This window comes from Neoarius graeffei, chromosome 9 (assembly GCF_027579695.1).
Source record: "Neoarius graeffei isolate fNeoGra1 chromosome 9, fNeoGra1.pri, whole genome shotgun sequence".
NCBI lineage: Eukaryota > Metazoa > Chordata > Actinopteri > Siluriformes > Ariidae > Neoarius > Neoarius graeffei.
Genome location: NC_083577.1, coordinates 39,525,556 through 39,540,749, shown reverse-complemented (window position 1 = coordinate 39,540,749; position 15,194 = coordinate 39,525,556). Strand labels below are relative to the sequence as shown.

The 15,194-nt window shown below is 41.2% G+C and overlaps 1 protein-coding gene across 5 annotated transcripts in view; it reads left to right on the top strand.

The window, feature by feature from the left end:
- The window catches only part of dop1b (DOP1 leucine zipper like protein B), a 58,672-nt gene extending 44,013 nt beyond the window's left edge, over positions 1 to 14,659 (top strand). For 2 of the 5 annotated variants that reach the window (XM_060929456.1, XM_060929455.1), the window contains exons 21-39: positions 61 to 1,702; positions 1,815 to 1,914; positions 2,041 to 2,208; positions 2,319 to 2,444; positions 2,526 to 2,660; positions 2,738 to 2,796; positions 2,888 to 2,992; positions 5,286 to 5,352; positions 5,539 to 5,692; positions 7,178 to 7,260; positions 7,337 to 7,446; positions 7,548 to 7,697; positions 7,896 to 7,957; positions 8,644 to 8,772; positions 11,435 to 11,571; positions 11,735 to 11,790; positions 12,151 to 12,285; positions 12,454 to 12,586; positions 12,783 to 14,659. In XM_060929456.1, coding sequence (XP_060785439.1) covers positions 61 to 1,702; positions 1,815 to 1,914; positions 2,041 to 2,208; positions 2,319 to 2,444; positions 2,526 to 2,660; positions 2,738 to 2,796; positions 2,888 to 2,992; positions 5,286 to 5,352; positions 5,539 to 5,692; positions 7,178 to 7,260; positions 7,337 to 7,446; positions 7,548 to 7,697; positions 7,896 to 7,957; positions 8,644 to 8,772; positions 11,435 to 11,571; positions 11,735 to 11,790; positions 12,151 to 12,285; positions 12,454 to 12,586; positions 12,783 to 13,025 — 3,794 coding nt within the window. In that variant the 3' untranslated portion in view covers positions 13,026 to 14,659. Of the gene's footprint in view, positions 1 to 60; positions 1,703 to 1,814; positions 1,915 to 2,040; positions 2,209 to 2,318; positions 2,445 to 2,525; positions 2,661 to 2,737; positions 2,797 to 2,887; positions 2,993 to 5,285; positions 5,353 to 5,538; positions 5,715 to 7,177; positions 7,261 to 7,336; positions 7,447 to 7,547; positions 7,698 to 7,895; positions 7,958 to 8,643; positions 8,773 to 11,434; positions 11,572 to 11,734; positions 11,898 to 12,150; positions 12,286 to 12,453; positions 12,587 to 12,782 lie in introns of those variants that run through there. The other 3 variants (XM_060929457.1, XR_009655350.1, XM_060929458.1) reach the window with 3 other exon arrangements.
- The last annotated feature ends 535 nt before the right edge of the window (positions 14,660 to 15,194 follow it).

Below are 15,194 nucleotides of genomic sequence, written 5' to 3'. Positions count from 1 at the left end.
CTGGATTGTAGCAGATTGTTCAGTGGTAAAGTGCTAGCATATTTTATGTTTTCTCCGCAGGTAATTGGAATACATTAAGTTACAGAGACAGGACCAACATTAAGAGCACTGGAGATGGTATGATGAACCAACCAGAGGACAGCATGCTGGCTCACATTGCTATGGTAGATCGTGAAGCTTTATGGCTTGACCTGCAGCGTGATCCAGTGCTTCATGGAATGCCCTCAGATTCCCTTGCAATGTCTCGCAGTGAAAGCGAGGAGACTGATGGAGATGATAACGAGGCCGGAGAAGAGGACAGCGAGCACACGGAGTCGGCTGACACAACTGGAGCCCAGAACTCCACAGAGAGCTCGAGTTCAGGCTCCACCCCTTACCTACAGCGGCCTGCCGATGGGGAAGGCATTGTGGTCAATGGCTTGAAACGGGGGGACTCGGAGCGTACGCAAGCTTCTGATTCACTATCAAGTGATGAGGATGATGGGCAACTGGAGGCCCTAGCTAAATCCCGTCTCTTGAAGCAGCAACGTGAGCGACAAGAAGCAGTGGATTCGCTGTTCCAACATGTTCTGCTTTACCGGCAGACATATGAAAGTGGACGGGTTCTGTATGCCTTTGCAGTGATGGAAACGCTCTTGAGGAGCAGCGCAGGTCCATTTGTGGAGGCGTTAAGTAACACCGCTTTGGACTGCAGCTCCACTGCCCACCTGAACCTTATCCAGAACCTATTACAGAGACATCGGCAAGCCCAGGAGGGTGGCAGTTTCTATGGCCCTCTTCAGAATTCCACCCCTCCCAAAACTGGCACTCCAGAGCAGTCACCCTCCTCTCCTCTTTCCTCTCCCTGTTCCTCCTTATCTCCTCCCACTTTCCTTCTGGAGATCCTGACATGCCTCTGCTTACGGTTCCTACGCTCCTACTTCCCTTCTTATGCTAGTGTGAATGCCCGTCATGTGCAGGCAAACCGGGAGGTGCAGGTCAAGAGTGTGGAGGTGCTGACTGCGCTGGTGGAGCAGCTACTGACGGTGGCCCAGCAGGCCCAGACAGGGGAGTCTGGTGCCAGTGAAATCTTGGAAGCCATACGTAATCTTCTGTGGGGCAGCAGGTTGCAGCATTATGTCCTCCTTATGCTCGCCAATTCCATGTATGTCTGCCAGCGTTCAGATGCACCTGTCCAAAACCTACTGACTAAAGATGAGCAGGGTGATGTAGAAGTCTCTGAAGAGAGCCTGGTTCATTGTGGGCGAGATGAAAGTTGGTCTGAACACCCGATTCAGATTGCCCTCCTGAAGCTGCTCAAGGTTCTTATTGTACTAGAACATTGTGTATCTCCAACACATTCTAAGAAACTTGCACAAGGAGATGCCCAGTTCCAGAAGTCTCTGGAAGATATCCCTCCTTCTGCCCTAGCACAAGAGTGGCACACTGCAGTAATGTTCCAGCAGTCCATCAAAGCTGTTCGCTATGTGGCCAGCCAATCCATTACAGCACAGGGCATGTTTGTGTCAGCAGCAGCCCAGGCTCTGTGCCCACAGTATGGCTTTGCCATGCACCCAGCTTGGGTGACATTTCTTTGCGAGGTTCTACCTTTCCTTGGCCGCTCGCTAGCCATCATTGTGGCTCCCATCATCACCCAGATCTGCAGAAACCTAGATGAGCTTGTTAAACAGCATGAGCATGACGGATTCAAGGCTACTCATGGGTACTAAAATGTCCTGTATATGTCTGTTTAGGGTAAAACATACTGGTGTTTTGCTAAAACACGTTTTTATTCATTACCGAGCTCTTAATTGAGGTGTGTGTTGTGCATGTAGCAATAACCTCAAGAAGGAGAACATTGCACCTGATTATCCTCTCACTCTGCTGGAGGGGCTTACTGCAATTACACATTACTGCCTCCTGGAACAGAAGAAGGTAAAGCATGCACATAGTGTACACATTAAGGCAGATGCGTATAACTGACCATTTCATAGTGAAAAGTTTTTCATATTGAGTACTGAGGAAGACGCGTCTTCATCAAAGAGCACCCTCTCTCTGTAGTCTGCAGGTTGTGATGCAACGGACATGCGAAATGCCTGTAATGCCATTATGGAGCAGTTTCCTCATATGATCAGCACCATGGCCTTACTTTGGGGTGTAGTCAAGGGTGCTGACTCGGCTTACAGCAGCAAATCTTCCTCCACCTCTGTCTGTTTCAAAAGCATAAAGGCATGTGCATAATATATGTACACTTCATATACTATATACATTTCTGTAAATTGTACCATACTTTGTAATGTTTATGCTGTAATTTAACCTCAGGGTGTCATGTTGTGTAGATCCTGAAACAGAAGGTTCTGGGACTCCTGATGCCGTTGACTCAGCAGTATGGGGCACAAGTCATGGCCTCTGTGGCTGCTGTATGGAACAGTAGGCGGAGCCGAAAGAGACACTCCAAAAACAAGGTGAGATACTGGCTAGATTAACATTCCTAATGGCTATATATTGATAAGTATTGGATGAAAAGGGTGTGTGTGTGTGTGCAGATTCTGCCAGTAGCCAGTGATTCCCATTTGACAATAGTAGAGTTGGTAAAATCGGTGAACACACTCCGCACCGACACCATTTTGCAGCTCATCAGGGAGGTTGTGAAGAAACCCCACCAAATCAAAGGAGACCAGGTACAAAATACCATGTACACGCATCTCAATACTGTAACACATCAGATATTAATACTTGTATTTTTCTCTCTCTTCAGCAAAGGCCAACCCTAGTTGATGTACCCATGCTACAGTTCTGTTATGCCTACATGCAGAGGTAATTTCATTTTTTTATTTTTTTTTAAAAGGTGGTCTATTTAAACATACCTACTTGATCGTTGCTCATATTGTCTTTGTTGTGTCTGTAGTCTTCCTGCTCAGGAGCTTCAGGAAAACATTATGGCTATCCTCTCTCTACTTAAAGATTCTGTGCAGCTTAATCTTGCCCCACCTGGCCATTTCCTCCTTCTTGGGTGAGCTTACCCACTGCATTATCCATTATTTATTGCAGTGGTTTAATGGTGTTTTGATGACTGCAAGGGTTAGGTACATATCATACAGCAGTTCAGATACAACCCCGATTCCAAAGAAGTTGGGACAAAGTACAAATTGTAAATAAAAACGGAATGCAATGATGTAGAAGTTTAAAAATTCCATATTTTATTCAGAATAGAACATGGATGACATATCAAATGTTTAAACTGAAAATGTATCATTTAAAGAGAAAAATTAGGTGACTTTAAATTTCATGACAACACATCTCAAAAAAGTTGGGACAAGGCCATGTTTACCACTGTGAGACATCCCCTTTTCTCTTTACAACAGTCTGTAAACGTCTGGGGACTGAGGAGACAAGTTGCTCAAGTTTAGGGATAGGAATGTTAACCCATTCTTGTCTAATGTAGGATTCTAGTTGCTCAACTGTCTTAGGTCTTTTTTGTCGTATCTTCCGTTTTATGATGCGCCAAATGTTTTCTATGGGTGAAAGATCTGGACAGCAGGCTGGCCAGTTCAGTACCCGGACCCTTCTTCTACACAGCCATGATGCTGTAATTGATGCAGTATGTGGTTTGGCATTGTCCTGTTGGAAAATGCAAGGTCTTCCCTGAACGAGGCGTCGTCTGGATGGGAGCATATGTTGCTCTAGAACCTGGATATACCTTTCAGCATTGATGGTGTCTTTCCAGATGTGTAAGCTGCCCATGCCACACGCACTAATGCAACCCCATACCATCAGAGACGCAGGCTTCTGAACTGAGCGCTGATGATAACTTGGGTCGTCCTTCTCCTCTTTAGTCCGAATGACACGGCGTCCCTGAGTTCCATAAAGAAGTTCAAGTTTTGATTCGTCTGACCACAGAACAGTTTTCCACTTTGCCATAGTCCATTTTAAATGAGCCTTGGCCCAGAGAAGATGTCTGCGCTTCTGGATCATGTTTAGATACGGCTTCTTCTTTGAACTATAGGGTTTTAGCTGGCAACGGTGGATGGCACGGTGAATTGTGTTCACAGATAATGTTCTCTGGAAATATTCCTGAGCCCATTTTGTGATTTTCCAATACAGAAGCATGGCTGTATGTGATGCAGTGCCGTCTAAGGGCCCGAAGATCACGGGCACCCAGTATGGTTTTCCGGCCTTGACCCTTACGCACAGAGATTCTTCCGGATTCTCTGAATCTTTTGATGATATTATGCACTGTAGATGATATGTTCAAACTCTTTGCAATTTTACACTGTCAAACTCCTTTCTGATATTGCTCCACTATTTGTCGGCGCAGAATTAGGGGGATTGGTGATCCTCTTCCCATCTTTACTTCTGAGAGCTGCTGCCACTCCAAGATGCTCTTTTTATACCCAGTCATGTTAATGACCTATTGCCAATTGACCTAATGAGTTGCAATTTGGTCCTCCAGCTGTTCCTTTTTTGTACCTTTAACTTTTCCAGCCTCTTATTGCCCCTGTCCCAACTTTTTGGAGATGTGTTGCTGTCATGAAATTTCAAATGAGACAATATTTGGCATAAAATTTCAAAATGTCTCACTTTCGACATTTTATATGTTGTCTATGTTCTATTGTGAATACAATATCAGTTTTTGAGATTTGTAAATTATTGCATTCCATTTTTATTTACAATTTGTACTTTGTCCCAACTTTTTTGGAATCGGGGTTGCACATCAGTTGTCCTCATATTCAAACTGGAGGTATGGAAAAAAAAAAAGTCTGAAAAAATGGCGATAGATAGGAGCTGGCAGCCAGTCAGGAAAGACAGGAAGTAAAGATTTAATATAATACTATAAATGGTGTCATGATTAGACATTTTTAGTTAGTGTACATTATGTGGTTTGGGGGACAGCCTTATATTATTCTCTCTCAATGTGTGGTGACTTGCAGCCATGAGACCAGTTTGGATGGTGGAAAGGGGCCTAGTACAACTCCCTTTTAACCAAATGTCATTCCACAAGTAGTTTAACAGCATTCCCCCCCCCCCCCCCCCCCCCAAAAAAAAAAAGCAGAATAATTTCAAAATCCTCGTGTTATCGGTTTGTACAGTCTTTTAAACTAGACTATGTCCCAGGGTTTGTGAACATCTTAATTGAATTGTTAAATGAGATGCAGCCTGGAAAGAACATTTACTGTTTGATGTGTAGCATGTCTTAGAAACAGTAGTTCCCAGGTTGGCAGAGCAGAGTCCTTCTGGTAATTAATCATCAATGGTGGCAATAACACAAGGTGTTAAAGTTTTTGAGCTGTTTTTTTCCTATACAGCATCCTGAATGACACTGTGAATCGATTCCCCACCATGGACAACAAGAGAGATTCCAGAGAACTGCAGGTATGAGATGCACAACAACAGACTGATGGCATGTTTACAAGAACAGACACTTTCTGTGCAGTGTTGGTTGTTAATGATGTCTTGCACATCTCAAATGATTTGTCCCTGATTTTGGAGCTGTGTTTTGTGTAATGCAAAGACTGCAGGCTGTTGTTCAAAACCTTTTTTGCTTGTTTCAATGAACAGGAAGTGACCCAGAGAATATTGGAGGCGGTAGGAGCTGTTGCTGGCTCATCTCTAGAACAGACCAGCTGGCTGAGCCGTAACCTGGAGGTGAAGGCACAGCCTCAGATCTGCCTGCAGGAGGATGAAGAGGAGCCTGAAGGCAGTGAATTCTATGGTTAGACTAATAGTGTGTGTGTGTAAGTAAAATTACACGCGCACACTTTCTGTCCACATTCACTGGATATGAATATGAGCAAAATATTGGCTAATATCTGATTGCCTACTCCTACTACTAGGATATCGGCTCGTATACCGTGAGTAGAGGGAAAAACAAAATGGCAGAGTGCATCAAGTCAGATATATCACTTAAGTATTTAAAAGAAACCGAAATGGCTAAAAGACTATAGTGGTGTGGGGTTTAAAGAAGAAGAAAATGGCGGCACGTGTTACTGAACCAACCAAGGACAAAATAAAAACTCTATTCAAAAACAAAACCCCAAAAAATACAAAAAAAAAGCAACAAAATATGGAATAAAAGTATTTGATGGTAAGAACGTATCTTCCCCCCCAAGAATTCTCATGTTTTTCACAAATTACCATCGTTTCACCGGTTTGTTTACATTCTAAGTGGAAATGATTTTGTCTGACATTTTGTATAAAGTTTTTATTTATAGAGTTTGCAAAAAATAAAAATGCTGTTTCTCAAAATCCAGTGAATGTGGATATGTGTATGTTATTTGCCAGCTGGGAGGGCTGTATCATGAAATACCGTGACTGAGGTCTTGAATACTGACCTCGGCCCAGAGGGCCTCGGTCAGTGTTCAAGGTCACGGTATTTCACCGTACGGACTGACCTTAAGCTGGTAAATAATATTTATTTTTTTCTTTACCAAATTCTAACAGAAAATGAGAGCGCCCGAAAGGGAAAACCAAGTCGAGGCGAGCCGCCATTTTGAATCCTCATTCATGGCTGTAATGCAAATGGCTTCCTCCTCAGTATACAAGTGCACTTCCATGGCAGGAAAAAAACTACGTTTTGCCGCCTATGTAGTCCGCTATTTATCAAAGATTGAGTCATTCAGGATTCAGCCATGTTTTTGCTCGGCGTTAGCTTTTCTCCTGAAATGTTTTATTTCATCTTCATCAGGGTAGTAAAACTCGCTTTTGCTGTGAACACTGTTATCACTATCCATGATGTAAAATTAATGCTATTCTCCTGAGAAATGCGAAAATAAATGTTGGCAAAAATTGCTACTATGTTGTTGTGAACGAGCGAGTCGCCAGAGGTCCGTAACTGGGATCCGTATCGTAGGATACGGACCCGCTCGCCAGTCAATCGGAGTGCAAGATTTGATGGAAACCAGACCGCGGAAAAAAAAAGTTATTCCACTCAATCTCGTCGTATATGGCTACGCGCCTTGCCGGCTATCCGTGTGTATCTGACTCAGTGTCGTGGAATAACCATTTATATAATATTTCACAGTACAAACCTTGTTTTAAACCAAATTCTAAATAATAAAAGAAGGTAAATATTGCACTTGATGTTGGTATAAATTTCTTATTGCTTGAAATCTATTCTTCTAGATAAAGGCTTTTGGGTTTTAAAAAAAAAAAGTATAAATAACCTAATCTCATTTGTTTCCCTCTTGCATCCACTTAGAGCCTGTTGGCCAAGGTAATGCTATGGTGTCATCTTCAGCTCCATCTGTGTTCAGCGTACAAGCTCTGGCTTTGCTGGCTGAGGTAGGACATTATCCTACAATCATACCACCGGAAAATATTCAAGAAACACACTATCAATGTTTTTGTTCTCCTTCAGATTCTAGCCCCTCTTCTGGATATGGTATATCGCAGTGATGAGAAAGAGAAAGCTGTGCCTCTCATCTCCCGCCTCATGTATTATGTCTTCCCCTATCTGAAAAACCACAGGTAAGTAGTGATGCTCCGTTTTCCCAGTCCTTCAGTGTATATATTTTATGTAAACTGTGTTCTACTCTTCCCATCTTGCTCTTTCTTTCTCTCTCCCTCAGTGCCTATAATATGCCCAGTTTCAGTGCAGGGGCTCAGCTGTTGAGCAGCCTAAGTGGTTATGCCTACACTAAACGTGCCTGGAAAAAGGAAGTGCTGGAGCTCTTTATGGATCCTCTGTTCTTCACTATGGATATGTCCTGTTTCTGCCAGTAGGACTCTTAATTTCTTCCTCACTTTTCCTCCACTGATCATTGAGGCAATATAGGTGTATAGGGTAAATGTAAAAGCTTATTGAGGTGAAAGTCTCAACTTTAGGTGTGGATTTTATCACAGTCAGATTTATTACGCATATGGGAGTTGGTGTATTTCTGCAAATATTCATTTGTGTGTACGCTTTCTGTTTTTAGCTGGAAATCCATCATAGATCATCTGCTTACACACGAGAAGACCATGTTCAAGGACTTAATGAGTATGTTTTAATTAATTGTTGGATCAATTGGGGCTTCTGTATGTACAGACTAATGTGCATCAATATATACAGTGGATAGATGATTGATTTAATGTACGTATGTGGACACTTGACCAGAACACCTGTACTTGGGCCTTCCCCAAACCGTTGCCACACTCAATTGTCCAAAATGTCTATCTTTATATATGGTAGCATTAAAAATCTCCAATCATGTGGGGGGGGGACTATGAGACCCAAACATGTTCCAGCATAATACCCCTATACACAAAACGAGGAAGGTCCATGAAGATGTTGTTTTCCAAGGTGGGTGCAGAAGAACTGGATGGCCTGCACAAAGCCCTGGCCTCAACCTTACTGAACGCCGTTGGGATAAACTGGAATACCAACTTTGCACCAGGCCTTCTTGTTAAACATCTACCTCTTGTGCTCTTGCTGAATGAGAGAATCCCGACAACCACATTTCAAAATCTAGTGGGAAACCTCCAAAGAGTGGATGTTGTTAAAATGGCAAATGGGAACAGCTCAGTATTAACAGGGTATTAACAGTATTTCCAGTATTAACAGTATTTTAGTTTTTGAATAGCCTGCTCAATGGCCACATGGAGTACTTTTTGGCTGTATGTGTAGTCTGTGTAGTGCATGTTTTGTGAACAGTATTTCTATAGACAATCTACATGTTTGTACAGGCATGCAGAGCAGTTCTTTGAAGCTGTTTAACAGTGCTGAGCAGAGGCCCATGTTACTAAAGCGTCAGGCATTTGCAATGTTCAGCGGTGAGATGGACCAGTACCACCTCTACCTACCTATAATACAAGGTAATGTGTGCATATTTAGGCACTGCCTAAAAGCAAAGCTCCTGAGGAGTGTATGAGCAAAATATTTTCAAGGTCACAAAATCAACCTGAATAGAATATTATAGCATATGAACCTTCGAATTGTGTAGTGTCGTGTATTTTGCATCAGTAAATTGCTGCATCGTCTTGACAGTGATGCCAATAATGAGCTGCCCATCACAGTTACGAATACATGTTTATTCCTTTCTTTGATACTGCATGCCATGCTCCAGAAACAACACCACGACATTTACTATCGTGTGACTCTGCTGGGTGCCTGGTGGACAGCAGTGAACCAGCGCTTTCACTTTATATAGTTACAATTGAATATCAAACTTGATATGTCAAATAGTTGTCTGATTATATCGGTCACGTCCGTGCGTGTTGATGCTCAAAGCGCGCAGTGTGCACAGCACCATTAGGACTAATTACCATGCACCTGTTCCTAATTGTGCTGTAATCACAGCGCGTACATTCTTGTGCATCTCAAAACAAATAGAATATCGCTAAAAAATTCAATATTTTCCATCAGTTATTTAAGAAAGTGAAAAGGTAATATATTCTAGACACACAAACTAATGTTTCAAGCATTTTTCTATTTTAATTTTGATCATTCTGGCCTACAGTGCAAAAAACAAAACACCCACCTTAAAATATTGGAATACTTAATTTCCAGCTTGAGTAAAACAGTATAAATACTATATATCTCTTGGTCTAGTTCAGTACACACAACCACAATCATGGGGAAGACTGCTGACTGGACAGTTGTCCAGAAGATGACCATCGACACCCTCCACAAGGAGGGTAAGCCACAGAAGGTAATTGCTGAAAAGGCTGACTGGAAAAGGTGCACAAGCAACATGGATGACTGCAGCCTTGAGAGGATTGTCAAAAGTTGATTCAAGAACTTGGGAGAGCTTCACAAGGAGTGGACTGAGGCTGGTGTCAGGGCATCAAGAGCCACCATGCACAGATGTCTTCAGGAAAGGGGCTACAACTGTCGCATTCCTAAGATCAAGCCACTCCTGAACTAGAGACAACATCAGAAGTGTCTTACCTGGGCGAAGGGGAGAAAGAACTGGACTGTTGCACAGTGGTCCAAAGTCCTCTTTTCAGATGAAAGTAAATTTTGCATTTCCTTTGGAAATCAAGGTCCTAGAGTCTGGAGGAAGAGTGGAGAGGCACCGAATCCAAGGTGTTTGAAGTCCAGTGTGAAGTTTCCATAGTCTGTGATGATTTGGGGTGCCATGTCATCTGCTGGTGTTGGTCCACTGTGGTTTTTATCAAGTCCAAAGTCAATACAGCCATCTACGAGGAGATTCTAGAGCACTTCATGCTTCCATCTGCTGACAAGCTTTATGGAGATGCTGATTTCCTTTTCCAGCATGACTTTGCACCTGCCCGCAGTGCCAAAACTACTACCAAATGTTTTGATATTCCTGTGCTTTATTGGCCAGCCAACTTGACTGACCTGAGAATCTATGGAGTATTGGCAAGAGGAAGATGAGAAACACCCGACCCAAAAATACAAACGAGCTGAAGGCTGCTATCAAAGCAACCTGGATGTCAAGAACACCGCAGTGCCGCAGGCTGATCGCCTGCATGCCATGTCACGTTGATGCAGTAATTTGTGGTAAAGGAGCCCCAATCAAGTTGAGTGTGTATGAATGTACTTTACAGAAGTTGGACATGTCTTTATTGGAAATCCCGCCCCCTTTTTTTTTTTTTTTAAATTATCTTATCTTGAAGTATTCTAGTAATTTGGGATACTGAATTTCTGATTTTCATGAGCTATAAGCCATAATCATCAAAATTAAAACAAAGGCTTGAAATGTTTCAATTTCCTTGTAATGAATATAGAATATATGAAGGTTTACCCTTTTGAATTAAATTACAAAAAAAATAACTTTCATGATATTGTTTGAGGTGCACTAGTATAAGGACTCTCAGGAACATGTAGACTTGGCGAAGTATATGCTCTGTATCTAACATTACCAAGCCTTGTATTTTGAATCACTTTTCTGGTTTTGATTGTTTTGTGTTTTTGGACATTGAGTGTTCTATTACCTCTCATATCCTGTCTGTGCCTTGCTCGACCACTGCCTGTTTTATCGACTGTGCCATTGTTTACGTTTCAGACTGGTTTGCTAGTGTGCTTTTAATAAAACTTCTTCCTGCACTTACATCCATCTATCACCCTTACATGACAGAAACGGTCAATTGTCCAAAAAGCTTGTGGACTAATAATGGTTTTTATCCAGTGGTTTATTTTTAATTTGCTTAAATTTTTTTTCAGCAAATTAAAAATAACCGCTGGATAAAAACCCATCTATCTTTTATATAAATAAAAATACAAATTTTGTTGTCCGCTGGTCGTGTTTTTGAGGTATGTTGCCTTGCACTTACGATTGGGTTCCCTGTGGTCTTACACGTACGCTTTACGGTCATAAAAGTTGTCAAAAGTCAGGTCAATGCATTATCCAGTTCTCTTAAGTATGGAGCTACTCTATTACAGTGTGGATGTTAGTTTGTAAGGCAGAGTAGCAGGCTATTCAGACAACTCATGATAATTCATTACTGACTCATTCGTTAAGTTTGGTTTTAAAACTTGATTACAGTCCTGTGTTCTGTACAAACTTAACAGAACGTTTGACAGAGAACCTGCGGATGGGACAGACCCCAGTGGTGTCTGCTCAGATGTTCCTGATGTTCCGTGTTCTGTCATTGAGAATCTCGCCACAGCACCTCACCTCCCTCTGGCCCATCATGGTGACTGAACTGGTGAGGCATTCAGTCATAATATCATTGATCTTAACACCCACTGTTGATATTTAGCATGCACTTTTATTCTAATATGTTTTATTGATTACTTCACTGGGTTGCAGCCTTCACTGGGTATAAGCCACAGAAGCTTGTCTTAGGTTTTTTGTTTTTTCTCCTGTAGATTCGTATTTTTTCAAGGCTTGAAAAGGCTCTGAAAGAGGACAAAGATGTTTCAAAGTGAGTCCTGGACAAGAGAATTTCACTCCCCATAACTCCATAGAGCAAACAGCCTACGCTCGTCTGGGGGTTTTTGCTTCAAGTTTTTTGTTCTGGTGGAAAAAGGGGTGAAAAACGTTCATGTGGCTCACACACATTGAATCATGTTATAAATGAATGTTTATGATTTTGGTTTATACACCAATTAGATGTGCTGTGTTAGTGTAGATCACTGGTTCTACTGTGTGTGCATTCAGATGTAGTATAAATACTACTATTGTACTCGACACAGATTCTTTTACTTATTTACTTACAACTGGCTTGAGTGCAAATTTGAGTATTTACCCTTGATCTATCCATCTCTCACTGTGTCTGTGTCAGGAATAAGCGAGGTGGTCAGGAGAACAACAACCTGAGGGCTTTTTCGCAGGCAGAACTGGACATGTATCTATCAGCCTGCAAGTTCTTGGACGCTGCTATATCTTTTCCCCCTGAGCGCATGCCTCTGTTCCAAATGTGAGGAATTGCATAGTGGTGTGTGTGTGTGTGTGTGTGTGTGTGTGTGTGTGTGTGTGTGAGAGAGAGAGAAGAGAGAAATGTAGCGTATGTTTGATTAAAAATAAAATTCTTTGTAGCAGTTACAGTGTGTGTGTGTGTGTGTGTGTGTGTGAAAATGTGATCTAGGTATCGCTGGGCATTTGTGCCTGAAGTTGATGTCGACAGTTACGATGGTCCAGGTAATACTCTGCTGGAGGATGAACAGGAGTGTAAACCTCATGTGCTCAGGATACTGGAAGGCCTCCACCATTGCTATGGGGTAAACATGGCAAAATCAGCATTTCTTCAAGTACATGTACAAACACTCAATTTTGAGCATGGTAGCTATCTGCAGCATATCACTGCATGTTCAAATTGCATCTGGAAATAAACTATGTGCTTTTGAAATGAAATTTTGGAACTGTAACTCATTTAAAGTTCCCACTGAACCCCTGAGCTTAATCTGCACATTTCAGGAGCTGAATGGAACAGTGGGAGAATCTGAATCCGACTGTATGGAATTCCCTCTCCTCACTTTCCACTCAATTTCGTCCATCACACAGCTCATGCCGTTCTTCCAAACCCTTTGCTGCTGTTTCTGCAGCTCAACACCTTCTCCTTATCCTCCTGCTGAATACCCACCGTCCAGTGCAGACAGGGTGCTGCAGCGATTGGAGCTCATCACAGAGGAAGAGTTTCTGGATGGTATGGATTCTTAAGTCTTAGGCTTTTGGCCAAGCATTCAGTCTTGGAATGAGTGCTCTGTTTGAGCTTTCCTATAGTCTATCTTAATTGCTTGGTGAGCATGAAAGTCAAAGACATTGTAATGCAAGTTGTTATTGTGATGTCTGTCGTAATGGAACATTTTTTTTGTAATATCATAGTTTGAAGTAGTGATCACAGAAGGATTCAAGTTCATTATGTCAGTTAATTGCTTTTATGTGAATATTTTGTAATTTAATAAAGAAAATACTGTGGATTTAATATGAGCAATTAGGTTCCCCCCCCCAGCCATAAGTACTGCTCAAATCATATCTGAGACTCAAATTTGAGCTATTTGTAATTGATTGCTTAGCACACATTAAACAAGGTTTGAGGTTTCACATTGCAACAGGTGCATACTGCTTTTGTGAAATTATTATTTTTTTAAATGTGCAAACTAAAGCATTGTGACATTTATTTCATGTGACATTGGTTTTCTCTAACATTCCATAACTATGGGTTTAAATGGAGCTATACATGTAATCTAGTGGAAAAACACACACAAAGCTCAATTTTGGCATTTCACAGGTTTTTTTTTTTTTTTTAAATACACAACTTGTAGTTTAACAAGTATTGATGACGCAAATGGAGCATTGTGGGTGGCTGCTAAATCCTTAATCAGGAATCAAGATGTACATGTTACCTTATTATACTGTATATGGTGCATTTCAGAGCGCTCTCTCTCGTCCTTCCTTTTATGGAAGAATATTTTAGTTATTTATTCCTTTTTCCTTGGACACCTGATAAAGGACCATTTCTCTTGATTTTCACCAAGACCTAGCTTTTATTGCTTTGTCCACTTGACTGATTCACCATCATGGAAAAAAAGTTGAACAGCTTGGCACAGTGTGGACATTTCCCTGTTTTGAAAATACTTGACTAACCCTATTAACATCTAGTGATGTGTATCAGAGCAGGACAATCGGAATACTGTAGCAAACTCCCAGCATACAGGACTGCAGCAAAACTATACCATGTCCATTTGTTCTGTCCTTTAAGTTTTCTCTACCACTCTATATTTCACTTTAATTCACTGCCTTTATTCTAAGTGAAAAACGGACATGTATTGCATGCATTGTTGTGGTTAGAAGTCTGTTCCTTTCTTACTGGATGCATTACTTTCCTATACAGCGCAAATACAAGGGCACATTTTAGATTAAATGCACATACTGTAAGAGAATATTTATTCCCAGTTTGTAACCAAAAAAAAAAATCTGCTTTTTTTTTTTTTTGTGTGTGCAAATCAATGACCTAGAATAAATGTTAAGTAAGGTCTATTTACATAAAATATAAGAGCTTTAAATCTAGCCTCAAATCTCTATGGTTTGGGGATAGCTTTTGGACTAGTATGGGAAAGTGCCTGAAAGATACAGTGAAGGTTATAGGCACAATGTTGTAATGCATCATAATTCCAAGTTTTTCTTGTACATGTACACACAGTCTATATGTCTTAAGTAAATTACACACAAAATGTTTGTGTGATGAACTGGTTGGCCCTCTGATTGCTTTTTAAGCTTAAATGTGAATTGAATGTTTAAGGTGAGCAGTTGGATTCCTTTTCAAATAAACATTTTGCCTTTATGACCTTGCACTTAAGTTGATTTTGTGATCTTATTTGTGGCTATCATTTCATAATTACTCCGAGGTGAAGCACAAGTGGGGTGTGTGTGCGTGCGCACAGCCAGCTTTGGAAAAAATTTAAGAGACCAGTGCAAAATTCATTTTCTCTGGTTTTACTACTTATAGGTACGTTTTTGAGGAGGATGAACATTTGTTTTATTTGATAAACTGCTGACATTTCACCAAATTCCACATGAAAATATTGTCACTTGGAGCATTTAATTTCAGAAAATTACAACTGGTCAAAATAACGATGTGTTTTCAGACCTTGAATAATGCATAGAAATCAAGACTATATTCAATTTTAAACAAACATGGTACTAATGTCTGGATTAGGTTATGAGTTCAGAAATCAATATTTGGTGGAATAACCCTGACGTACACGGTTGAATCACAACCCCTGAATCACAACTTTCATGCATCTTGGCATGTTCTCTACCAGTCTTTCATGTTGCTCTTGGATGACTTTATGCCACTCCTAGCACAAAATTCAATCAGCTCAGCTT